A 25216-nucleotide genomic window follows, 5' to 3' on the forward strand; every position below is an offset into this window, starting at 1 on the left:
TGGAAAATGACACTTTTTATTCGAAATTGACACTATTTTGCCACCCAAAGTGGCACCAAAAAAACCTGCTGAGTGGCAGCCCTGGTCATTACTGCGACAGATCCCATTCGCAAATTTTTGGAAAATGACACTTTTTATACGAAATTGACACTATTTTGCCACCCAAAGTGGCACCAAAAACCTGCTGAGTGGCAACCCTGCATGAAAGTCTAGAGTAGAAAAAACATATACGAGGAAGGTGTGAGAAGAATGGAAATATAATATAAAAAAAATATCTAGAGACTTAAAATTGGTGAAAAGAAAATTATATTATAGAAAACAAAACTAGACATTTGATTCAAAGGGCCTGCAAATCTTAACAGTAACTGTGATCTTTAATGACACTGTAGAAAAAAAGCAACAAAGTCAACCGTATTGGACTCAAGCCTTATAAAGGTGCAATAAGACTCCTAGCTTATCCTATCGATTTGGTTGAAATCCAAGAGGGCACCCTTATGGATATGGCCAATAACAAAGAATCCTGTCCCTCACAGAGGTACAGTCGATCATTGACACCAAAGACCGTAATCAAGCGGGTCATCACGTCTTTTAAAAATGAATTCATCCAGTTCGATTAGCAATTACGCAGATGAAAAGATGCTTTAATATATTAGCCTAATCCCCATTTCCACCGAAGTCTGATAAGTCGCAGACAATGAAAAACTAAATTCAGAGCCTAGCTCTTACGTCCCACCAAGTTTGAGTGGGATTTAACGTTCACTTCTGGCAAAAAAAAATAATATAGGGCCCCCTTTCCTCATCCTCCAAAGAGGCCAAATTGATATAATGTTCTTGAAAGGCATAACTAGGATTTTACCAGTTTACTTTTCACCAGGGGCGTCGTTTCGTGGGGGGAGACAAGGGGGGGGGCGGAGAAAACCCCCAATAATTTGGATAAAAATTATTATATAGCCCATGCCCCGCGACTATCCAGGTATGGGCTTTTTTGCCCCCCCCCTTTTGATAAAACTGCTGGAGCTAAGCGCCTGCTTTTGACTGATTTTGGTTGGAATATAACAACCCCTTTGGGTAAATACCATTAGAAGTAAATTGATGTGCCTCCTTCTCAATTTATGCACAATTTGAAGTTGGAACCGAACCACTCTTTCTATGCCTTCAAGTGATTTTTTATGGTGTTTGTTTATTGGTTTGTAAGTAAAAAGTGGGTTTCCATCTGTTTTTTACTGTTCAGAACGATATTTCATGAGTCGGAGTTCGTTTATATCCTGCAAGTTCTATCCTTATTGTGTTATTAAATAAAAAAAAACAAGTTTTTTTTAACTGAAAGTAAGGAGCTACATTAAAAGTTAAAAGAACAGAAATTATTCCGTATATGAAAGGGGCTGTCCCCTCCTCAACGCCTCGCTCTTTACGCTAAAGTTTTTTATTGTTTTAAAAAATAGAGTTGTGAGAAAGAGTCAAAATTTAGCGTAAAGAGCTAGGTGTTAAGGAGGGGACAGCCCCTTTCAGATACGGAATAATTTCTGTTCGTTTTAAGTTTTAATGTCGCTCCTGACTTTCAATTAAAAAAAAACATGTTTTCTTATTTAATTTCTGAACGTTTTTAAATTAATGTAGGTTTTGATTTTGGCTCACCGTACATGAATAATCAAAACGAAATTTGCATTTAAATTTTACGTTTTTTTGGCTAAATGGCTTTCTCGAAAGTTGTTTAATTTTATTTACAAACATTTTTATTAGTAATAAATATACGTAACTTACGAATTAACTTGCGTAACGAACTTCTATATTCGTATATTCTTGTTACAGATATTAGAGGGTTTACCCCCTAGTCAATACCTCGCTCTTTACGCTAAAGTTCAAATTTTTTTACAATTCTTTAATAATGACCCCTGAATCACAAAGGCCGTTAATTAGAATAAATAGCTCTTATGAAAGTACTAAAAAAACTTAAGCTTAAAGAGCGAGGTTTTGACTAGGGGGAGAACCCAATCATATGCGTAATAGTTTCTTTTAGTTTTAAGTTTTGATTTTGAAAAGTTTTCGGTTGAAAAGTTTTTCAGTTGAAAACTTGTTTTTTTTTTTTTTAATTTCTGATTGTTTTTTTTTAATAATTCTGGGAAATCTGGCATCCCTTTCGTAGCAATGTCCCTTCCACCATGAAAACTTCCTCCGTGGAAAGATCCTCTCACTTAACCCCCGATCCAACCCCCCCCCCCCCCCATTACCAGAAATAATCCCCTCTGAAAACGTCTGTATACTTCCCAATAACCAATACTAGACCCCGGCACCACGCCAGCGCATCGACCGAACCCCGCCAACGAGAGGCCAGGTTGACCGCCGCCGAAGTTTCGCAACCCCACCGGCGTGCCGCAAGCGTGCCACCACCGACAGCGGCGGCGGCGTTCGGCTGACTGAATTAATTTTGCGGCAATCCTTTATTGCGTCAACCGCGAAGTCAGAGTGTTTCTTTTCTCGTATGGTTAAGTATTTCGATTTTCCTGATTAGAATTCAAGCAGGGCTTGCACTATCCCCAAATTTTCGGGGATTTCTCCGAAAATCTTTGTGTCACCCCGTAAAAAATTTGGTTCTCCGAATCCCCGAAAATCACCCAGTCACGGTGCCACCCCTAGTGACTTATCACTAGTGACTATCCCTGCCAATTATTACTTTGTAAACCATTATTCTTCACTACTCTCTTGTTCGTTAATTTTTGTCTCTTGCGTTACTTTGCATATAAACTAGACAGATACAATTGCAATATACACGGTTCTTCAAATTTTGACAAAAGTATCGTCTTTATGAAATTTAATAAAAAAAAAAGTTTTTTTTTAATGAAAGTAAGAAGCGACATTAAAACTTAAAATGAACAGCAATTGTTCCGTACATGAAAGGGACTGTCCTCCAACGCCTTGCTCTTTACGTGAAAGTTTTTTATTGTTTTAAAAAGTAGAGTGGTGAAAAATAGTCAAACTTTAGCCTAAAGAGCGAGGCGTTGAGGAGGGGACAGTACCTTTCATATACGGAATAATTGCTGTTCGTTTTAAGTTTTAATGTTGCTCCTTACTTTCAGTTAAAATATTTTTTTTTTTTTTAATATCTGAACGTTTTTCAACTAATACAGGTTCGAGTTTGGCTCACCGTGCATGAAAATTAAAACACAATTTGCATATTAATTTTGCCAGATTTATTCCGGATATGAAGGGTCACCCCCTCGTCGATACCTTGCTCGTTACGCTAAAGCTTTTAGCACTTTTAAAAAAAGCTTCTTATTCTAATTAAACAGCCCCTGTGTTTCAATTTTAGTAAACAGTCAAACTTTAGCGTAAAGAATAAGGTATTGAGGAGGGAGCCACCCTTCATATATGGCATAATTTCTGTTCATTTTTCAAATAATGCCGGTAAATCTGGCTCACCCTTTATGAAATATACCCCTCCCCCTCACGAAAATATCCTCCGTGGAAATTTCTCTAATCGTAAAGTGCACCCCCCTCCCCCCGTCAAATTGCCTCGAGAAAGTTCCTTCCTCGCTGAGAATCCTCCCCTCTCTGTAAAATTGCTTGTGGACGATTCACCCTGAAAAATTCTCCTAAGCATTTTTTCATTGGAATAAGACTTAATCTCTAATCAGTTTCTTAATCACTCCAGGAATTCCCCCTTCCGTAGAAATTAGTTCCCAGAAAACAAAACGCGCGGAAAAAAGCCCCCGGATAATTCCCCTAGAACATCTCCATATAAAAAATTTGACAAAGAGAATATAGGACAATTAAAAAGAATTTCGTATAGTAATTCTGTCAAAACCCCCCAGTGTAACATTTCCCCTAAAACATTCACTCATCATATATGTTCCTCCCAAAGGAAGACTCTCCCCTTGGAAATCCACCTAAAGAACACGACCACCCCACCCCCTCCACCCCCACACAAAATGACTGTATACTTCCCAAGAACAAATACTGTATGTAAACAATAGGCAAAGTTTACGACTTGCAGCCCTTCCCCCGGGGACTGTGGCAGGTCATTTTACACCTAAAGACATAGTTATTAAATTTTTGGACTATGCTGAACAAAATCTCAAAATCTTGATCCAGTGACTTTGGGAAAAATGAGCTTGGGAGGGGGCCTAGTTACCCTCCAATTCAATTGTTTGGTCACTTAAAAAGGGTACTAGAACTTTTGATTTCCGTTCGAATGAGCCCTCTCACGATATTTTAGGATCACTGAGTCGATGCGATCACCCCTGGGAAGAAAAAAACGGACAAATAAACACGTATCTGTGATGTTTCTTCTGCCAGAAAAAAAAAATACAAGATTCTACATTTTTGCATATAGGAGCTTTAAATATCTACAATAGGGTTACCTGATACGCTGATTCTGATGGTATGATTTTCATTAAGATTCTATGACTTTTAGGGGGTGTTTTCACCCTTTATTGAAAATAAGGCAAATATCCTCAGGCTCGTAACTTCTGATGGGTAACACTAAACTTGATGAAAATTATATATTTGAAATCAGCATAAAAATCCAATTCTTTTGATGCATCTATTGGTATCAAATTTGGTATCTGTTTTTTAGAGTTTCGGTTACTATTGAGCCGGGTTGCTCCTTACTTACAGTTCGTTACCACGGACTGTTTGATGAGATTAAACCATTTTGAATAGAGTTTCCCAATTGCTTTAATTTTTTTACATCATTCATAGTAAAGAATTATATTTTTAAGTTGACCGGAACGCATACACTATTCAGGTTCAGTTTGATTTTGTAATGGATAGTCAAAAGGATGTTGCGACGGCTCAATCGTAAGTTTGGAGAAATTTGTTTTCTTTTACTGTATTTATATACATTTTATTAATTTTCAACACACAATTATTGAAAGCCTCATAGATTTAAGAAAATACTCGTACAATATTCTGTCTGAAAAATCTTTACCCCACCCCCAAAAAAAAAACAGAAACCTTCTATTGAGACAAAATTTAGCTATAGACTACGTAAAAGGTTGGGGAATAGAAGATTGAAACGGAAGTGACCCCAAAAATATGTTTATAAATACAAAATTTATGTTATTGCCTATAAGGGGGGGGGAGCTATCATTTTTAAATCATAATACCTCAATTTGTTTTTTAGTTGAAAGCAGGGATGCCAAAAAACTTTTTTTTTCATTTAAAGCGGAAACGGAAGAAAATGGTATCAAATTCCCTTGGAAACCATAGAAATATTTTGATAGACCTAGGGCCCCCCATTGGGAGTTTTTCATTGTCTTGCCTATTTTTGGATTTCTCATAGGCTACTGGCCTAATCTGGCTTTTGTGTGTGCTCCCTTTTAATTAGATTCCTTGGATCTTATTGGGTGCCACGGCGAATCTATTATCTATTATTTCAACTATTATGCAAGGGTTCTGAAACGCCACAGCCATTTCGTTTCTACCAGATTTCTACTTCTCTTGATGAATAACGAAGAAGACCAGCGTCCAGCCAGCGACTTGCGAAGTTTTTAAATCATGAATAGGCCCGAATCTTTTGTAAGTTCAAGGTGGGATTTGAGAAAGACTGATGAAAACATTAATGTTTGCGGTCAACATTGATGAACGGTGGTGGCGCGAAAAAATCATCGGTGGCACGCCAGAGGCACGCCGTCGCTGCTATTTTTGGCCCCGCCGCCGCCGGTCTTCTTTCCCCCGGGGACAGTGGGGGATTAGGTCATCCTCAAAGACATAGTTATTATTTATTTCGACTATGCTCAACAGAATGGTTATCTCAAAATTTTGATCGGGTGACTTTGGGAAAAAAATGAGCGTCGGAGAGGGCCTAGTTGCCCTCCATTTTTTGGTCACTTAAAAAGGGCACTAGAACTTTAAATCTCCGTTAGAATGAGCCCTCTCGCGATATTCTAGGACCACCGGGTCGATACAATCACCCCTGGGAAAAACGCATCCGTGATCTTTCTTCTGGCAAAACATACAAAATTCCACATTTTTGAAGATAGGAGCTTGAGACCTCTACAATAGGGTTCTCTGATACGCTAAATCTGATGGTGTAATTTTCGTTAAGATTCTATAAATTTTAGGGGGTGTTTCTCTTTTTTTCTAAAATAAGGCAAATTTTCTCAGGTGCGTAACTTTTGTAAATAATTTCTTATACCACACTGCTTTTCCATTAAAACAAAAAAAAAAATTTAAACAATATAAACGGGTTTTAATTTTATATAAAGCAGTGAAATATAAAACAATTAATTATACACAAATACTCGTATAAAGGGGGGTACCAGTCGTGACCCCCACCCCTGCTGCCATCTACAATTTAGTCTAACTCTGTCAGTACACCAAATAAGGGCATAGAGTCCCTGGGGAGAACACGTGGTTAATGGGGTCAATGACCTAAATTTCCAAAGGTCGATGTTGTTGTTGTTTCCGAGGCAATTGTCAAGGTCAATGTTGTTGTTGTTGTTGTAAGTGCACGCTCTCAGCGAATGTTATGATCCAGAAATAGTATTTGTTATTGTTTCCGAGGCAATTGTCAAGGTCAATGTTGTTGTTGTTGTTGTAAGTGCAAGCTCTCAGCGAATGTTATGATCCAGAAATAGTATTTGTTGTTGTTTTGGTCATGTGCATGCTCGAGGCGAATGTCATGGTGTCCAGAAATAGGAAACAGCATTTGTTGTTGTTGTTGTTTTGGGCACGCTCGAGGCAAATGTTATGAGTTTCCCGGAAACAGTTAGATCACGTGTTTCCTTCTCAGCCAATCAGAGGGCTTGTTTACATAACAATTTGACCTTGAGATTTCGTATATAACGGGCATGCAATGTGATTCAATTATCAGAAACTATTGTGACACAGTGCAAACAACTAGAATGGATAGAACAATTAACATAATTGATGAGCTTGAGGCCTTGGCAGCCGCAATTAGCAATGTAAGTGCATTTTTATTTTCAAACGAATTTTCCTTGGACATCCTCCAGTATATTCAGCTAAAACGTAAATATATTCCTTTACCCCCAAACCCCCCCCTCTCCCCCCCAAACCATACAAACATCATTATAATCAATGGAAAACATAAAATATATTCTTTTTACCCTAACCCCCTGCCCCCCCCGTTTTTACAATCCCAAATTATCGCAAAAAGAAATAATTATCCTTTTGTTATATTCCTTGCTTCTATATTTCCAGCTAAAGCGATCACTGACTTCTGTCAATTTTTAATGAAAATGCCGCTCTGTTTTGACACAAGACTCCAATGTAAGGCCTATAATTAGCTATCATCCTTTCCGGTTTACAAACGCGGTCAACGGAACTATTCTTCCGTCAAATTAAAACACAATGATGCAATAATTAAGCTAAGGCCTACACAACCTGTGTGGAAGTAGAGAAACAAGTTATTTTCGAATTAGGGTCTAACAATCTCCCCCATTGTCTTACAATCCCAAATTCTCGCAAAAAGAAATAATATTTCGATCCCGTCCTTCCCTCTCTCTTTCCAGCTAAATCCCCCCCCCCCACCAATGTTTTACAATCCAATTCTCGCAAAAAGAAATAATTATCCTTTCGTTAAATTACGTCCTTCTATATTTCCAGCAAAAGCGAGCACTGACTACTGTCAATTTTTAATGAAAATGCCGCTCTGTTTTGACACAAGACTCCAGCGTGAAGGCCTATAATTAGCTCTGACCCTTTTTAAAGCACTTCCTGCTCATGAGCAGTTAAGTTTCCAAAGATTTCACATATTCAAAAGGATGCGACTAAAAACATGTTTTTATTTATTGGATAACTGAAAAAGAACCATAGCTTAGATCACTGCTTCGATGTTTGACTAAATATTTACATTTTCAACGTTTAGTATTAGGGGGGATTTTCTTCAAACAAACTAGGCCGACTTTTGAACGGCTCAGTGAGCCGTAATTCTCAGATTCAAAAGGATGCGATATCTTTCGGTGGGGGGGAGGGGCTATTTTTCCATGTTTTTTCTCAGGGATATTTTCCGTGGGGATTATTTTCCTCGGGGTGTTTTTTCTGGGGGGGGGGTAAATACCAGCTATCGTAAAAGGATATGGAAAGATAAGAAAAAAATACCGCTAATACTTTAAATGCATCAAACAAGGCATGCTCAATGCAGATTAAAACCAGAAAAGAACAGAAACACCTAAAAATAAGAAATAAGGCCGACTTATATAGATTGAATTTTGAACGGCTTAGTTAGCCGTAATTCTTCTTTCTCAGATTCAAAAGGATGCGACTAGTATATTTCACGAAATTTTTTTACGTTGTGCTTTCTTAGTGATAAATACTTTTCTAAACAAAACTATGTTTCTTTCTTTCTTTTAAAAAAAGGAGCAAATTATTTTGAAACTAATTTTTTCTCTTATTTTTAAGGCAAATTGTGAAGAATGCTTGTCGCCGCCACCCGCTAAGAAAGCGAGAGTGGATGAGGCAAGACCATCCATTATTAAGTATGCTAGCCCGACCCCAAAACAAGTGTTGACTGCCCAAGTGCAACCATCTGTGCAGGCAACAATGCAACCAGGTCAAAAACTAAAGAGTAAATGGACAGCTGCTTTCTATGGACTACCTGCCCCGTCTACACAAGGCCCGCCACCGATGGCACAACATGCTTCGCCTGAGCCTTCGGGCATTCAAATACAGCCGGAATTTGCAAATGTGATTATTTTTTCTTCAAACTATCTTATAGAAATATATAAAAACAAAACTTATGTTTTAAACCTAATATAAACTTATCTCAGCGATTGGTAGAGCCGTAAGCATATTTCATGTCATTTCAGGATTTAAGAAAATTAGAATTAAAGTGAAACTTTTCATCTTCATGGAAAATAATTACAAATCATAGTATAACTTTTCCTATCTTCCACCGAACAATTTAGAATTGAACTTTAAATTTCTTTATGTCTTTGTGAAATAAAGAACTGACGTGGAAGATTTTTGTTTTCTCTGGTGAAATTAGAATTGAATTGTGTTCATTGATAAAATTCAGAAGAGAAATTGAACTTTTTTAACTTCTATGAAAAATTTGGAACAGTATTTTAAATTTATTCATCTGTTTGAGAAAAATCTGAACTGAAGCGGAAAATTTTTATATTTATTTTGTAAAAATAGAAATGATCAATAACTTATTTCATTTTCATTGAGAAAATTCAGAATCGAAGTTGAACTTTTCTTCTCCCAGGAAAATATTTAGAACAGAACTTTAAATTTGACTCTTCGAGAAAGAACGGAACTGAATTGAAAATAATTTAGAATTAAAGTGAAAATTTTTATCTTCATGGAAAATAATCACAATCATAGGATAACTTTTCCTATCTTCTACGGAAAAATTTAGAATTGAACTTAAAATTTTTTATGTCTTTGTGAACTTAAAACTGATGTGGAAGCTTTTTATTTTCTCTGGTGAAATTAGAATTGAATTGTGTTATTTAGTAAAATTAATAAGAGAACTTGAACTTTTCTATCTTCTATGAAAAATTTGGAACAGTATTTTAAATTTTTTAATCTGTTTGATAAAAATCTGAACTGAAGTGGAAAATTGTTATATTTATTTTGTGAAAATAGAAATGATCAATAACTCATTTCATTTTCATTGATAAAATTCAGAATTGAACTTGAACTTTTCTTCTCCCGGGGAAATATTTAGAACAGAACTTTAAATTTGACTCTTTGAGAAAGGTTGGAATTGAATTTAAGAAAATTTAGAATTAAAGTGAAACTTTTCATCTTCATGGAAAATAAACACGATCATAGGATAACTTTTCCTATCTTCTACGGAAAAATTTAGAAGTGAACTTAAAATTTTTTATGTCTTGGTGAACTTAAAACTGACGTGGAAGCTTTTTATTTTCTCTGATGAAATTAGAATTGATCAGTAACTTATTTCATTTTCATTGATAAAATTCAGAAGAGAACTTGAACTTTTCTATCTTCTATGAAAAATTTGGAACAGTATTTTAAATTTTTTCATCTGTTTGAGAAAAATCTGATTTGAAGTGTAAAATTTTTATATTATTTTGGGAAAATAGAAATGATCAATAGCTTATTTCATTTTCATTGAGAAAATTTCAGAATCGAAGTTGAACTTTTCGTCTTCCGGTAAAATATTTGGAATATAACTTTAAATTTGAATCTTTGAGAAAGTTCGGAATTTAATTTAAGAAAATTTAGAATTAAAGTGGAACTTTTTATATTAAATTGAAATAATCACAGACATAAAATAACTTTTCATATATTCTACAGAAATAATTAGAAGTGAACTTGAAATTTTTTATGCCTCGGTGAAATTAAAACTTAATTGGAAGCATTTTATTTTCTCTGGTGAAATTAGAAGTGATATGTTTTCTTTGGTAAAATTCAGAAGTGATCTTGAACTTTTCTATCGTCTATGAAACATTGAGCCTGCTAGTAGTATCTTTATCTCTAAAAATTCTTTTTCTTTAATCTCTGATCTTTTTAATAGATATTCTGAACGTTTGACGTTCTAGCGTACCCTAAAATAATGAACACTTAACAAAATAATGCATAAATATTTTTAATGAAATAATGAGATGTAGAATATTAATATAAAAATACGTTAAATACATTATTACACATTATTAGTACACTTGTGCTTCACTTTCTGTGAATTCATCTTCATAGTCATTGATGATATTATCTACTAATGTTCTTTTTATTCTGCCGGTGATTTCACGGTCTGCTGACACATTATTTTTGCATAAATGGCAGTTTTGGCATATTGACAAAATATGTTTAATGACATTATTGCAGGAGTATGCTTGTCTTCTCCTTCTTGTTCTTTTTAAAATGCTAATACCGGAAAGATGATGATAGGATTTATCAACAGGTAATGTGTTACCAGAAACCCTAGCAAGGAGTTGTCCCCGATCATCGACAATTATTTTTAAGTTTGCATTCTCTTTGAGCACTAATTTCTCTGGTAATGTTACTCTTGCATATCCACCGTTTACACGATTGAAATTCTTGGGTACTCCAAAGAAATCTAACTTCTCGCTGTCATGACAACGCATGCATACATTTCCAATAGTGTTACCGCTTGCACTCGTTTCATAGTTCAGGTATTTCTCCTTGTTAGAATTCAATACGACAATGATTTTATCATGTGCACATACGTTCGTCGAATAATTCATCCTCACTTTTTTACAGATAAGAATTGTGTGTTTATCCTTCCACTGCGTAAAAAATACTGATTTAATGCATGCAATAAACTAGGTAGTGTCGATAACCTGCCATAGATTACCAGTGGGAACGCCACGTCGTGTCCATGAACAAGCACAGAGTACGATTGGTAGAGCCGTAAGCATATTTCATGTCATTTTAAGATGACAAAAAATGACGATGACGTAAAAAAGTTAAAAAAATACCATGTTAAAAAATTCAAGAAAGTATTTACGAATTGGGGAGGGGACTCTTTGAGGTTGGAAAATGGGTTTAGGAATGACATTATGAATGGATCTTGTTCAGAAAAGATATAATAAAGCCATAAAAAAGTATTAAAAAAAATGAAGAGGGACTCTTTGGGGGGCCCAGGGAGGGTGTTTGGGGGACCCTTGAGGGGCCGGTTGGCCCTTTGGGAGCCCGGGGGACCTTTGAGGACCAGGGGAGGGCCTTTGGGGGTCTGAGGAGGGCGTTTGGGGGATAACATTTCGAAATTTTTACTTTTAGTTTACTTTTTTTTGGCGGTGCATCCCTGCGGCGCATCCTGCGGCGCTTTCCTGCGGTGCCTCCCTGTGGCACATCCCCCGCGGCGCTTTCCTGACCCGCGGCGCATCCCTGCGGCACATCCTGCGGCGCTTTCCTGGCCCACGGCGCATCCCGGCGGCGCTTCTCGGGCCCGGGGGACCTTTGGGGACCGGGGGAGGGCCTTTGGGGCACAGGGAGGGCCTTTGGGGGTCGGGGGGGCCCTTGAGGACCGATTGGTCCTTTGGGAGCCCGGTGGACCTTTGGGGGCCGGGGGAGGGCCTTTGGGGGTCCGGGGGCCAGTTGGGAGCCTGGGGGGCATTTGGGGACCGGTGGAGGGCCTTTGGGACCCCGTTGGTCTTTTGGGAGCTCGATGGGCCTTTGGGGGGCCTGGGGCGGGCCTTTGGGGGTCGGGGTGGGCCTTTGGGGGCGCCGGTGGCCCTTTGGGAGCTTGGGGGACCTTTGAGGACAGGGGGCTTCCTTTGGGGTTGGGGTAGGGGGATCGGAACCCTTTGGGGTTGGGGTAGAGGACCTCACAACACGGTTCAAATGAAACTTGTGTATTATAACGACCACAGAGTTTCACCCTCAAATCCTCTTCCAAAATCTCTTAAAAAATCTTTCGCCGAAATAATTCCATAACCTGTCTAAAACAGTTTCGCCAAAATTATCCCTAAACGTAATTCAGCGTGTTCCTTTTGTTTTTGGCATCTCTGCGCTAATGCATTTCAAATTAATAAGAAACCTGATTCCCGCGCTAAAACAATTCATCGTTAAGATGTTTCATGGAGAATTGTTTTCATGGCGTTTGGTTATTAATATCCTTTGGAGTTCGACCAAAAGAGTTGTTTCCGAGGCAAAGACATTAATGACATGGATCTATTCCTGGAGCAGTACCTGTCAGACATTACTAAACTTTGCCCGGAAACAATTTGATTAATGACTGACAGCAAAGTGAGAAAAATACTGTTTTTCCATTCTCACTGACAAAAACCATGAAACATACATAAATTGCTGTTGACATCCATGAAAGTGAGAAGGTTCCTGTTTTTTCATTCTCACTGACAAAAACCATAAAACAGACAAAATTCCTGGTTTTTCAAGTGAGAAAATTCCTGTTTTTTCATTCTCATTGACAAAAACCATAAACCACGTGGTTCTCGTGCCAATATATGGTGTTAAAAAAAGTTGTAGGTGGCAGCAGGGGTGAGGGTCACGAGTCGGACCCCCATCTCTACTCGTTTCTAATATGTTTCACACAATTTTTAGGTTTTTTGCTCTTTATAATTATATAAATAGGATAATATGCACATTTTTAGATGTGGTAATTATCCGTAATACTAATAATTTGGATTTTACTATCTATAGAAAACCAACACAAAACAATAGATATCTTCATTTTAATTCATATCACCCCCCACAAGTTAAAAGAGCAGTTGTAACTTCTTTTATTGACCGTGCCCTCAACATTTGCTCCGATTCATACATAAAAACATAAATAAATTTTTTCAGAGATATTCTTTTTGAACACGGATACCCCGTTCCTTTTGTCAATAATACGATTAACCGTAGACTAAAAAGACATTTTCTTAAAATCAACAATATTTCACAATGTGAGGCTCCGCAAAAACCCTCTGATATAATCTATCTTCCGTACATCCCAAGAATCAAAACAGAAGTGAAAAATAATTGCACATTAAACAATTTATATTTAGTCTTCATTAATAATTTTAAAATTACAATTTTTTTAAACTTCAGTAAAAAATAAAACCCCAGCTACTCGCAAAAGAGGGGTTTATCAAATACCATGCGATTGCGGAAATTATTACGTTGGTAGAATTCATCTGACTCTAGAAAACGGAAACACCAGCATAAAGAAGACATAGACAAAGCGTTAATTGCTAATAGTTATAATAAGTCCTTTGAATCTGCTTTAGCTAGCCATATATTTAATAATCCCAGCAACACAATACTTTTTGAAAAATCTTCTCTCATTATTAGTGATTTTGGGATAAAACAGGTAGTCCGGGAATCAATCGAAATTTGGCTCAAAATAAATAAAAATATTTCCTTAAATAGGGACATAGGAGAATATTCACTGAATTCTTTATACTCAAATGTAATTAAAAATGATCTAACAAAATATTTTATTAAACCAATTGACAATAGCATTGAACCCGTTACAAAAAGGCCTTTAAGACTAGCTGCTAAAAAGCAAGATTAGCGTCGAAAACTTGCAGTTAATAATTTCATTTTATTTTGTTTGATTGAATTCATCCTCTCTCATCATTTTATTTATCAGTCTTGGTTGAACTTCGTTGAAATTAGGATGCTGGGGCTGTTTTAAAAGTTTTTAAGAGCATTTTTAGTTTTAAACTTCGTATTTTAATGTAAGTTGTTTATATATATATATATATATATATATATATATATATATATATATATATATATATATATATATATATATATATATATATATATATATATATATATATATATATATATATATATATATATATATATATATATATATATATATATATATATATATATATATATATATATATATATATATATATATATATATATATATATATATATATATATATATATATATATATATATATATTTTCTTTAGTGTTGTGCTGAAGACGGCCTTGGGCATAGGGCTGAAATATTCACCGATTTAAATTGCACTGTCTTGGAAAAAAATTCCCTATTGTTTTTAAGTTGTGTTTGTTTGATATGGAAAGGCAGTGTGGTGTTCGTCAATATTTACGACCAGAAATTACTATTAAAGAATAAATAAAACACAAAACAAAAAGAAATTAAAATTAGTGATCATGGCAATCATAAAGATAAAATAATTTTTATAGTGTAGAAATAAACTAAAATCACGTTTAGGATTCTTTCCAATCATAGCGGGGTAAGTATTCTCCCACTGATCACATTTATCATTGTGACAATTGGAGCACAGGTGCCCTCTAGGGTGAGAGTCACACACCTCTTCAAGACATGAATTACATCCTTTAATTTGTACTGTATAGCCTCCATGTAATTTACAAGGATTATATAATTTACACTTTTCACTATAGTCATCAATAATTGTACAATTCTCACACTGAGTCCAACTGCGTAGAGTGTACATGCACAATTGACATATTTAGAACATTTTTGGTTTCCGATTTCAACTCTCTCACAGCTAAAACGAAACTGATCGTCCTCACTCGATAAATTCAAAGTGGAGGAAAGGGAGAGGAGTAACTCTGTGACGTTACCTCTTTCTAATGACGGAGAGCCCTCTACATTGAATCTGTTGGCAATGTATTCAAAAGTATATCCACAATATGATTCTGCGTTGTTCCAATTAATATATCAATAAATTGAGTATAAGCATTTGAATCACATTTTAAAAGTTTCATGCAATAGTTCAATTGTGAAAAATCAGTTTTCAATATAATTTCAATTGTTCCATGAGAGAAAATCCTGCATTGAAGAGATAACTCGAGAAAATCGTCATCCAAAATCAAATGTTTTTCCATAAACACTAGATTTGATCTAATTATCTCTTTCTCAAATTTATTCATTTTTCGGTCCTTTCACTCTGACTGCTGACTCTAGACTGAGCCTGATTCGTTAGCCATAACCAGAAAAGAAAGGGAACATTTTCGATTTCGAAACAATTTTATTGAATAATTACAACAATATCAATAATACTATGCATGTACAACTAGCGATTGAGTTTATTGTCTTCGATATGTTTCACTAATGCGTTTAAAGCACATTGAAGTCTATTCACATGTGCTATATCAACTTTTGCGGTGAAACATAATTGATCTTCCATTTTAAATTTGCTCAAGGATATCACATATCTTGCATATGCTGCATCCCATTCCAGACAAAGCCGCGATCCTTTCGTAATTTCCACTGCAATGTTTGATGCTCTTGTACTATTATCATCAACTCCACCATCAACTTCTAATAGGGTAAACATTCCACTCATTATTACAAATATATCTAAATGAGTAAATTCAAACTGCTCTTCTTCTCACTCCTATGAATTCTATTCACAGACTAATAAAACTTATGCAAAAATCCCTTCCTTATATTCCCTCCGCCGCTAATATGTAACAAGCCCTCTGATTGGCTGAGAAGGAAACACGTGATCTAACTGTGTCCTGTTTCTGGAAACTCATAACATTCGCCTAGAGCGTGCGCAAAACAACAACAACAACAAATACTGTTTCCTATTTCTGGACACCATGACATTCGCCTCGAGCATGTACATGTCCAAAACAACAACAAATACTATTTCTGGATCATAACATTCGCTGAGAGCGTGCACTTACAACGACAACAACAACATTGACCTTGAAAATTGCCTCTGAAACAACAACAAATACTATGTCTGGATCATAACATTCGCTGAGAGCGTGCACTTACAACAACAACAACAACATTGACCTTGACAATTGCCTCGGAAACAACAACAACATCGAGCTTTGGAAATTTAGGTCATTGACCCCATTAACCACGTGTTCTCCCCAGGGACTCTATGCCCTTATTTGGTGTACTGACAGAGTTAGACTAAATTGTAGATGGCAGCAGGGGTGGGTGTCACGACTGGTACCCCCCTTTCTACTAATACTCCGAATATTTTCGGAGTAAATTGAACGGATTCGTTTGCAACCAAACGAATCCGTTCAATTTATAATTCATAAATTGGTTGATGAACTTGTGAAATTTAATGAGGGGTTATGGGCTGGGGGGTTAGTTGACTTTTTATTGTTTTGGTCTAAGTATAAATATATTCTTCATTTTTGATAGATTTTAATTTATATACTGTGAAGAGGCGAGTTGAATCATTATTGACATTCAGTGCATGGAAGTGTTTATTTAAAATGTGAGTTTTGTTTCTTATTTATTTATATTTTTCTTTTGTTTTTTTCTTTCTCTTTATGTGTTTAGTATGTTTTATTTTGATGCAAGTTAAGTGTTTTTTAAAAAGAAAAAAAATTTTTTTTGTTTCATTTTATATTTTTTTTTCCGTTGAGAAAGGCTCCCGGACGTGGGGCCGAATATTCGGAGTATTTGTGTATAATTAATTGTTTTATATTTCACTGCTTTATAGAAAATTAAAACCCATTTTTCTTGTTTAAAATTTTTTTTTTTTTAAGCGTAACTTTTGATAGGCAAGACTAAAGTTGGTGAAAACTTATATATTTGAAATCAGTATAAAAATCTGATTCTTTTGATGTATCTATTGGTTTCAAAATCCCATTTGTATCAAAATAAGCCGGGTCGCTCCTTACTTACAGTTCGTTACCACAAACTGTTTGATGGTTGCAACTTCTCCACCAAAGTCAAAATGTTCCATGACTCTGATTCTTATAGCAGTAAAATTGGCTCTTTAATATTGAATTCACTGCCCTCTTAAAAGCCATAATATAAGCAGGGGTGAATCTCCAGTATTTTTATTGGGGGAGGGGGCAAGAGGGTCCCATATCAGGATAGTCAAAGGGGAATGGGATATATAATAATTTTTTTTCCACATTATTGTGGGACAACTGCCCCCCCCCTCCCCGAAAGACGCCCCGGAATATAAGTGACAAATTTATGGGCGTTGATAAATTTGATGTCTGCAAAATTGAAATGGTCTTAATATTAGAGTGTAATCTCAGCAATTACGTCATTAGAAAAGACAGGAAGGGCATATTGAAATTTATCAAATTTTGATGTATCTATTGGTTTCAAAATCCCATTTGTATCAAAATAAGCCGGGTCGCTCCTTACTTACAGTTCGTTACCACAAACTGTTTGATGGTTGCAACTTCTCCACCAAAGTCAAAATGTTCCATGACTCTGATTCTTATAGCAGTAAAATTGGCTCTTTAATATTGAATTCACTGCCCTCTTAAAAGCCATAATATAAGCAGGGGTGAATCTCCAGTATTTTTGGGGGGGGAGGGGTCAAGAGGGTCCCATATCAGGATAGTCAAAGGGGAATGGGATATATAAAAAAAAATTTCCCACATTATTGTGGGACAACTTCCCCCCCCTCCCCGAAAGACGCCCCTGAATATAAGTGACAAATTTATGGGCGTTGATAAATTTGATGTCTGCAAAATTGAAATGGTCTTAATATTAAAGTGTAATCTCAGCAATTTCGTCATTAGAAAAGACAGGAAGAGCATATTGAAATTTATCAAAATTAGAAGATAAAATAATTGTCGCTACAACCTGATTTGCCGCGTTCTTCCTGTAATCACGTTCGAAACAGGAAGACCAAACAATGGTGCTGGCAGTGTCGAACCAGATATTAAGATTGTATTAATGACATGAGGACTTTATTGCTGCTGTTTTTCATTCAATGGTATGTTAATTGGAATAGCAATGAACATGTACTAAACAGAGTCATCTGCTAACGCTTCAAAGGGGGGACTGTGGGGCTGAATCCTCGCCCTTAAAGGGTATTCCAATATGAAGATTAAGCTAAAACTATTAAATTTTACAACATTCTTTATTTTGGGTTTCTTTGCGTGAATTTTACCTATGTTCCTGTATGAATCTGAAATGCCTAAACATTAACTAAACGACATCAATAAGCCCATGTCCTCATTTTGTATACTTACAAAAAAATAAACAGAACAAATAATACTTAAAATGGTGGAACTTTTACAAGCCAAAGAAACATAACATTGCATAAGAAAAAACGAGAAAACAAAATATAGCACGTAGATCTCAGATGTCATCTAAATTGCATTAGATAGTTATTTTACAATAATTTTAGGATCTACTAATCATAATAAAGATGCTAAAAATTGTTTGCTTCAATTCTCCCTCTCTGAAGTTGTCAAGATTATTGCAGCTCTTCCGACGTTTCTAATATGTGTCACACAATTTTTAGGTTTTTTGCTCTTTATAATTATATAAATAGGATAATATGCACATTTTTAGATGTGCTAATTATCCGTAATACTAATAATTTGGATTTTACTATCTATAGAAAACCAACACAAAACAATAGATATCTTCATTTTAATTCAAATCACCCCCCACAAGTTAAAAGAGCAGTTGTAACTTCTTTTATTGACCGTGCCCTCAACATTTGCTCCGATTCATACATAAAAACATAAATAAATTTTTTCAGAGATATTCTTTTTGAACACGGATACCCCATTCCTTTTGTCAATAATACGATTAACCGTAGACTAAAAAGACATTTTCGTAAAATCAACGATATTTCACAATGTGAGGCTCCGGAAAAACCCTCTAATATAATCTATCTTCCGTACATCCCAACAATCACAACAAAAATAAAAATATTTGCACAAAAAACAATCTATATTTGGTTTTCACTAATAATTTTAAAATCACAATTTTTTTAAACTTCAGTAAAAAATAAAACCCCAGCTACTCGCCAAATCAAATACCATGCGATTGTGGAAATTATTATGTTGGTAGAACTCATCAGAATCTAGAAAAACGGATACACCAGCATAAAGAAGACATAGACAAAGCGTTAATTGCTAATAGTTATAATAAGTCCTTTGAATCTGCTTTAGCTAGCCATACATTTAATAATCCCAGCCACACAGTACTTTTTGAAAAATCTTCTCTCATTATTAGTGATTTGGGGATAAAACAGGTAGTTCGGGAATCCATCGAAATTAGGCTCAAAATAAATAAAAATGTTTCTTTAAATAGGGACTTAGGAGAATATTCACTGAAGTCTTTATACTCAAATTTAATTAAAAATGATCTAACAAAATATTTTATTAAACCAATTGACAATAGCATTGAACCCGTTACAAAAAGGCCTTTAAGACTAGCTGCTAAAAAGCAAGATTAGCGTCGAAAACTTGCAGTTAATAATTTTATTTTATTTCGTTTGAATGAATTCATCCTCTCTCATCATTTTATTTATCAGTCTTGGTTGAACTTCGTTGAAATTAGGATGCTGGGGCTGTTTTAAAAGTTTTTAAGAGCATTTTTAGTTTTAAACTTCGTATTTTAATGTAAGTTGTTTATATATATATATATATATATATATATATATATATATATATATATATATATATATATATATATATATATATATATATTTTCTTTAGTGTTGTGCTGAAGACGGCCTTGGGCATAGGGCCGAAATATTCACCGATTTAAATTGCACTGTCTTGGAAAAAAATTCCCTGTTGTTTTTAAGTTGTGTTTGTTTGATATGGAAAGGCAGTGTGGTGTTCGTCAATATTTACGACCAGAAATTACTATTAAAGAATAAATAAAACACAAAACAAAAAGAAATTAAAATTAGTGATCATGGCAATCATAAAGATAACAGGTGCAAATATGGAGGAATAAATAAACCTTGAATAGCTTCAATATTTTATTATTTATTATTTTTTCTCCCAGAGGCACTTCATATAAAAGGGGTTGTTCGTATGAACTTCAGAAGTGGCTCATTTGACTGGAAATGAGAATTTCTAGATCCATTTTCAAAACGACCAGAAGTTACTATTAAAGAATAAATAAAACACAAAACAAACAGAAATTAAAATAAGTGATCATAGCAATCATAAAGATAACAGGTGCAAATATGGAGGAATAAATAAACCTTGAATAGCTTCAATATTTTATTATTTATTATTTTTTCTCCCAGAGGCACTTCATATAAAAAAGGTTGTTCGTATGAACTTCAGAAGTGGCTCATTTGACTGGAAATGAGAATTTCTAGATCCATTTTCAAAACGACCAGAAGTTACTATTAAAGAATAAATAAAACACAAAACAAACAGAAATTAAAATTAGTGATCATGGCAATCATAAAGATAACAGGTTCAAATATGGAGGAATAAATAAACCTTGAATAGCTTCAATATTTTATTATTTATTATTTTTTCTCCCAGAGGCACTTCATATAAAAGGGGTTGTTCGTATGAACTTCAGAAGTGGCTCATTTGACTGGAAATGAGAATTTCTATATCCATTTTCAAAACGACCAGAAGTTACTATTAAAGAATAAATAAAACACAAAACAAACAGAAATTAAAATTAGTGATCATGGCCATCATAAAGATAACAGGTGCAAATATGGAGGAATAAATAAACCTTGAATAGCTTCAATATTTTATTATTTATTATTTTTTCTCCCAGAGGCACTTCATATAAAAGGGGTTGTTCGTATGAACTTCAGAAGTGGCTAATTTGACTGGAAATGAGAATTTCTAGATCCATTTTCAAAACGACCAGAAGTTACTATTAAAGAATAAATAAAACACAAAAAAAAACAGAAATTAAAATTAGTGATCATGGCAATCATAAAGATAACAGGTGCAAATATGGAGGAATAAATAAACCTTGAATAGCTTCAATATTTTATTATTTATCATTTTTTCTCCCAGAGGCACTTCATATAAAAGGGGTTGTTCGTATGAACTTCAGAAGTGGCTAATTTGACTGGAAATGAGAATTTCTAGATCCATTTTCAAAACAACCAGAAGTTACTATTAAAGAATAAATAAAACACAAAACAAACAGAAATTAAAATTAGTGATCATGGCAATCATAAAGATAACAGGTGCAAATATGGAGGAATAAATAAACCTTGAATAGCTTCAATATTTTATTATTTATTATTTTTTCTCCCAGAGGCACTTCATATAAAAGGGGTTGTTCGTATGAACTTCAGAAGTGGCTAATTTGACTGGAAATGAGAATTTCTAGATCCATTTTCAAAACGACCAGAAGTTACTATTAAAGAATAAATAAAACACAAAACAAACAGAAATTAAAATTAGTGATCATGGCAATCATAAAGATAACAGGTGCAAATATGGAGGAATAAATAAACCTTGAATAGCTTCAATATTTTATTATTTATTATTTTTTCCCAGAGGCACTTCATATGAAAGGGGTGTTCGTATGAACTTCAGAGGTGGCTCATTTGACTGGAAATAGGAAGTTCCAGATCCATTTTTAAGAATGAAAAGTGATCGGAGGGCAACTGGCCCTCTTTGTCCTCTTTTCCTCAAATGTATCCGATAAAAATCTTGAGATTCAGAAGAACTATCCACTAACAAAAATCAAGTAAAATGCTGGGTCGTTTACTGGGCTATAATTTCCTCCAAGGACGCAAAGTCTCAAGGTCACTCTACAGCACTGTTTGAGGTTATGTTTCTAGTTAGAAAAACTTGTGAAAGGTCCACATCGACGCCACTCTGAGACCGCGCACGCGAGGTTTTCCTTCCGGGGATTGGGATGGGGGCAGGTGCTTATGACTGAGACGAGACCCAAGACCGTCTCAAACTACCAACATTTTGTGCCCGTCTGTCCTGAGGGCAACTTACCAGATATGAAATTGATAAATACATACAATGTTTCATTAGGGTTTTAAAATTATTTCATTGTTTTGCTTGCCTATGCTGGATGGTACGGCTATTATTGTTTCTTTTTCTGGGTGACTAAGTGGCCATTCATACGAGGCTTAGTCGTCGTCGTAGTGGCGACTACGACAGCGAATTGGAAAAAAGTTTCTGTTCACACGGGTTACAGAGTCTAAGTCCTAGGCGCAATAATGGTTAAATTTGGATCAACTCACCAGCAATTAGGCCTAGATTTCAACTAATTACGTCGAAGATTAAAGGCACGAAATTTGACAGGAATGGAGGGTGAGCAAATGATACAGATATGGAATGGTATAAGAGTTTGATCTTCTTGAAGAACTTATTGCGCATGTGGAGAACAGATGGTTTCTGCATGATAAGACAGAGAAAAATTACAAGAATACTTCGATGAAGCTAAATGCATGGGAGGTGATTGGGAGATCACTTGCTCAAAAGTAACATCCAGGCCCTTATTAACTTGATTTTCAAATACAACTTGGAATGCATGCTTAGTAAAGTCAAGACAGATAGTCTCAGCCAAGACTGAAATGCAAAGCTGGCATAACCCCTTTTCAGAATTGTATAAAAATGATGTCATTTCACTTGTTATTAGAATCCTGTCAAATTTCTTGCCACTAATCTTCGATATAATTGGTTAAAGCCTAGTATTAGTTGCTGGTGAGTTGTTCCACAACTCACCAGCTCACCCGTGTAAACGGGAAATTTTTGCCAAGTTTTAGTCGTAGTCGCAACTACGACTACGACTAAACCCCGTTTGAATAGCCACTAAGTGGCTGTTTCACTAGTGAAACTTTAGTTACCTTGGTAAGTGACGTCATGACGTACGACGCAGATGGAATGTTTGTAGTGATCAGCCGTTAGATAGCAGTTACTTCAAAAGTTAAAAAAAAAAAAAACTGGGACCAAAAAACCTTTCTTGAAGCTCTATAAATACTTGTAGTTTCTGATTCGGTTGGGAGTAACGAGGATATGTTGTTAGAGTCTTAAATATTAAGAAAACTGGGGGCTATTTTTTTTTATAAATTGTTCAATTTTAACTGTAAATATCTAACTTATATTTTACATATTGCTTCACCTCACAACACTAAAAATAAAAATAAATGTAAATATTCAATAGCTAAACATGCTAAGCTTCCTAGTACTTATTTTAAAATGTTTGCCTAAATTTCAATAGTTAATGTCACTTACTACGTTCAGTGAGCATGGTAGGCTGCAATTGACTACAGTAAGTAGGCTGAGACAAACAGAGTAAGAAAAGCGGATCCAAATGCTTACAGATTTTGAAGGCGGGAACAATTATAGCAAATTTTGGTGGGAATCGTAACAGGTTGAAACAGGCTTTAACTTGAGTTCCGTCTCATATCTGTTTCCCATACTCTCTGGCACCCATTTGAAATTCAGTTCAATTGACAGACTTTTCTAGTTTTCTAGAAGTGACATCAGTAATCTACATAAAATCAGAGACCACAAGATGTATGCTTTATCAAGCACTTGACAAGCAGCGTAAAGCAGATGAATTTACAGATGTCATATTTCGGACACAGGATGGCAAAAATGTTTCAGCTCACAGGATTGTCATTGCTGCTGAATCCAAACAGCTGCAGCGGTTGCTTAGAATTGCAGAGCAGAAAGCCTTATCACAAGCATCACAAAATGGAGGTACCGGACATACATTAGTGGAGGATTCCGAACTATTTGACTATGACACATACCCAGAGCCAGACACAGATAACAGATTGGATAGCTCCAGTAGAGTAAAGAGATATTCTGGATTAAGGCCGGCTTCAGGAATGTTGGTGCAAGGTACGATGAAATTTTGTTTTTAATTTTGGCCAAGTTCAAGGGTTTAGATAATATGTTACTAGTTGCTTGGGGTGAACCAAAAAATTCAGCTGCGATAACTCAGGAGGTGTTACGTCATGATGCATTTTACAAGAGTGGTCAAGCGGAAAAAAAACATTTTAGGTCTTCAAGATGTGACTGGAGCAAATTTTGACATAAGAAAAACTATAGCTTCCAACATCATTTACAAACGTGGAAACAATAGATCACATATTTTGTAAATTTAGAAACTTGTTCGTTTAAAGTTTTAATGTTGCTGTTTAATTTCATTTAGAAAAAATTTCTCTTTATATCTTTCGCTTTTTAATGTCATATTGAGTGTAACCTAAATATAAGAGGAGCTCCTGTCCCAACTGTTTCTCACCTTTTAACTGCCTTAATGTTTCGCTTTTGTATAAAATGCTTAAAATGAAAATCTTGCCTGAAAATGGTGAGCTCTAAAAATTGTTCTATGTGGGGGCATGAAATATAAAAAGAATATTTTTCAGGTCCTTATATTTATTTTTTCGGGGGGAGCATTTATTGAAAAAGTATTGTTCTTCCAGAGATGCTAGAAATTAAACCCGCCTCTGAAAAGAAATCGGGAGAACTCTAACGAATAAGTATTTTCTTTTTTACGTAAACTATTTACTATACTTTACTGAATTCAGATAAAGTGAGGTTGATTTCTTCCAATGTGATTGAACTCTGCCCACCTGTTAGTTCAAATAAAAATAACGAACTGGAAACTGAGAGGTGAAGAAGAATATCTTCCGATATTGTATTGAAAAAAATAAGAGCAATAAACAATATGTAATTATTTTATTTTATTGTCATCTGTCTGAATTGTTTTATTTTAGTATTTCTGCTGATGACGATCACTGTACATGTGATCGAAATATCCAGTAAATTTTTTAGTTGTTTTTTTCACTGTTTAATAAAGGGATTTATTCCTATTCGAACCGTTATTTATCGTCTATCTAACGAATAGATAGAAGATATGGCACAGAATAGAGGTTTCGAACCCTTTTCCCCTATCCTCCTCTAAATAAATCGCCGACTTTCTCTTATTCGTCAATAGCTGGGGTTAAATAATGCAATACTACATGGCGGTTAATGGAAAAAGAGAAAGAGAAATTCATTTTTATTAAAGACCAATATTCACAAAAAAAAATCATATCAAACAGACCTACCACGTGAAAATCTATACAGATTTATTTGTGGCAGGACTCAACATTTTACTCACCAACTACATTTATATTGAAAAAAAAAATGCAATCATATAAATAAATAAGAAATAAACC

General features: G+C 35.1%; 2 protein-coding genes across 3 annotated transcripts in view; one reads left to right on the plus strand and one right to left on the minus strand.

Annotated features, from left to right (window-relative positions):
• LOC148950125 (uncharacterized) overlaps nt 1–25216 on the minus strand; it is a 344013-nt gene that overhangs the window by 255213 nt on the left and 63584 nt on the right. The gene's annotated exons all lie outside the window — the stretch shown is intronic.
• LOC148950128 (uncharacterized) overlaps nt 17961–25216 on the plus strand; it is a 67169-nt gene continuing 59913 nt past the window's right edge. For both annotated transcript variants that reach the window (XM_089091461.1, XM_089091462.1), the window contains exons 1-2: nt 17961–18061; nt 23515–23894. In XM_089091461.1, the coding sequence (XP_088947587.1) occupies nt 18027–18061; nt 23515–23894 (415 nt within the window). In that variant the 5' untranslated portion in view covers nt 17961–18026. The remainder of the gene's footprint in view (nt 18062–23514; nt 23895–25216) is intronic.

Source organism: Artemia sp. Qi Xiang Cuo, chromosome 7 (assembly GCF_049724085.1).
Source record: "Artemia sp. Qi Xiang Cuo chromosome 7, ASM4972408v1, whole genome shotgun sequence".
NCBI lineage: Eukaryota > Metazoa > Arthropoda > Branchiopoda > Anostraca > Artemiidae > Artemia > Artemia sp. Qi Xiang Cuo.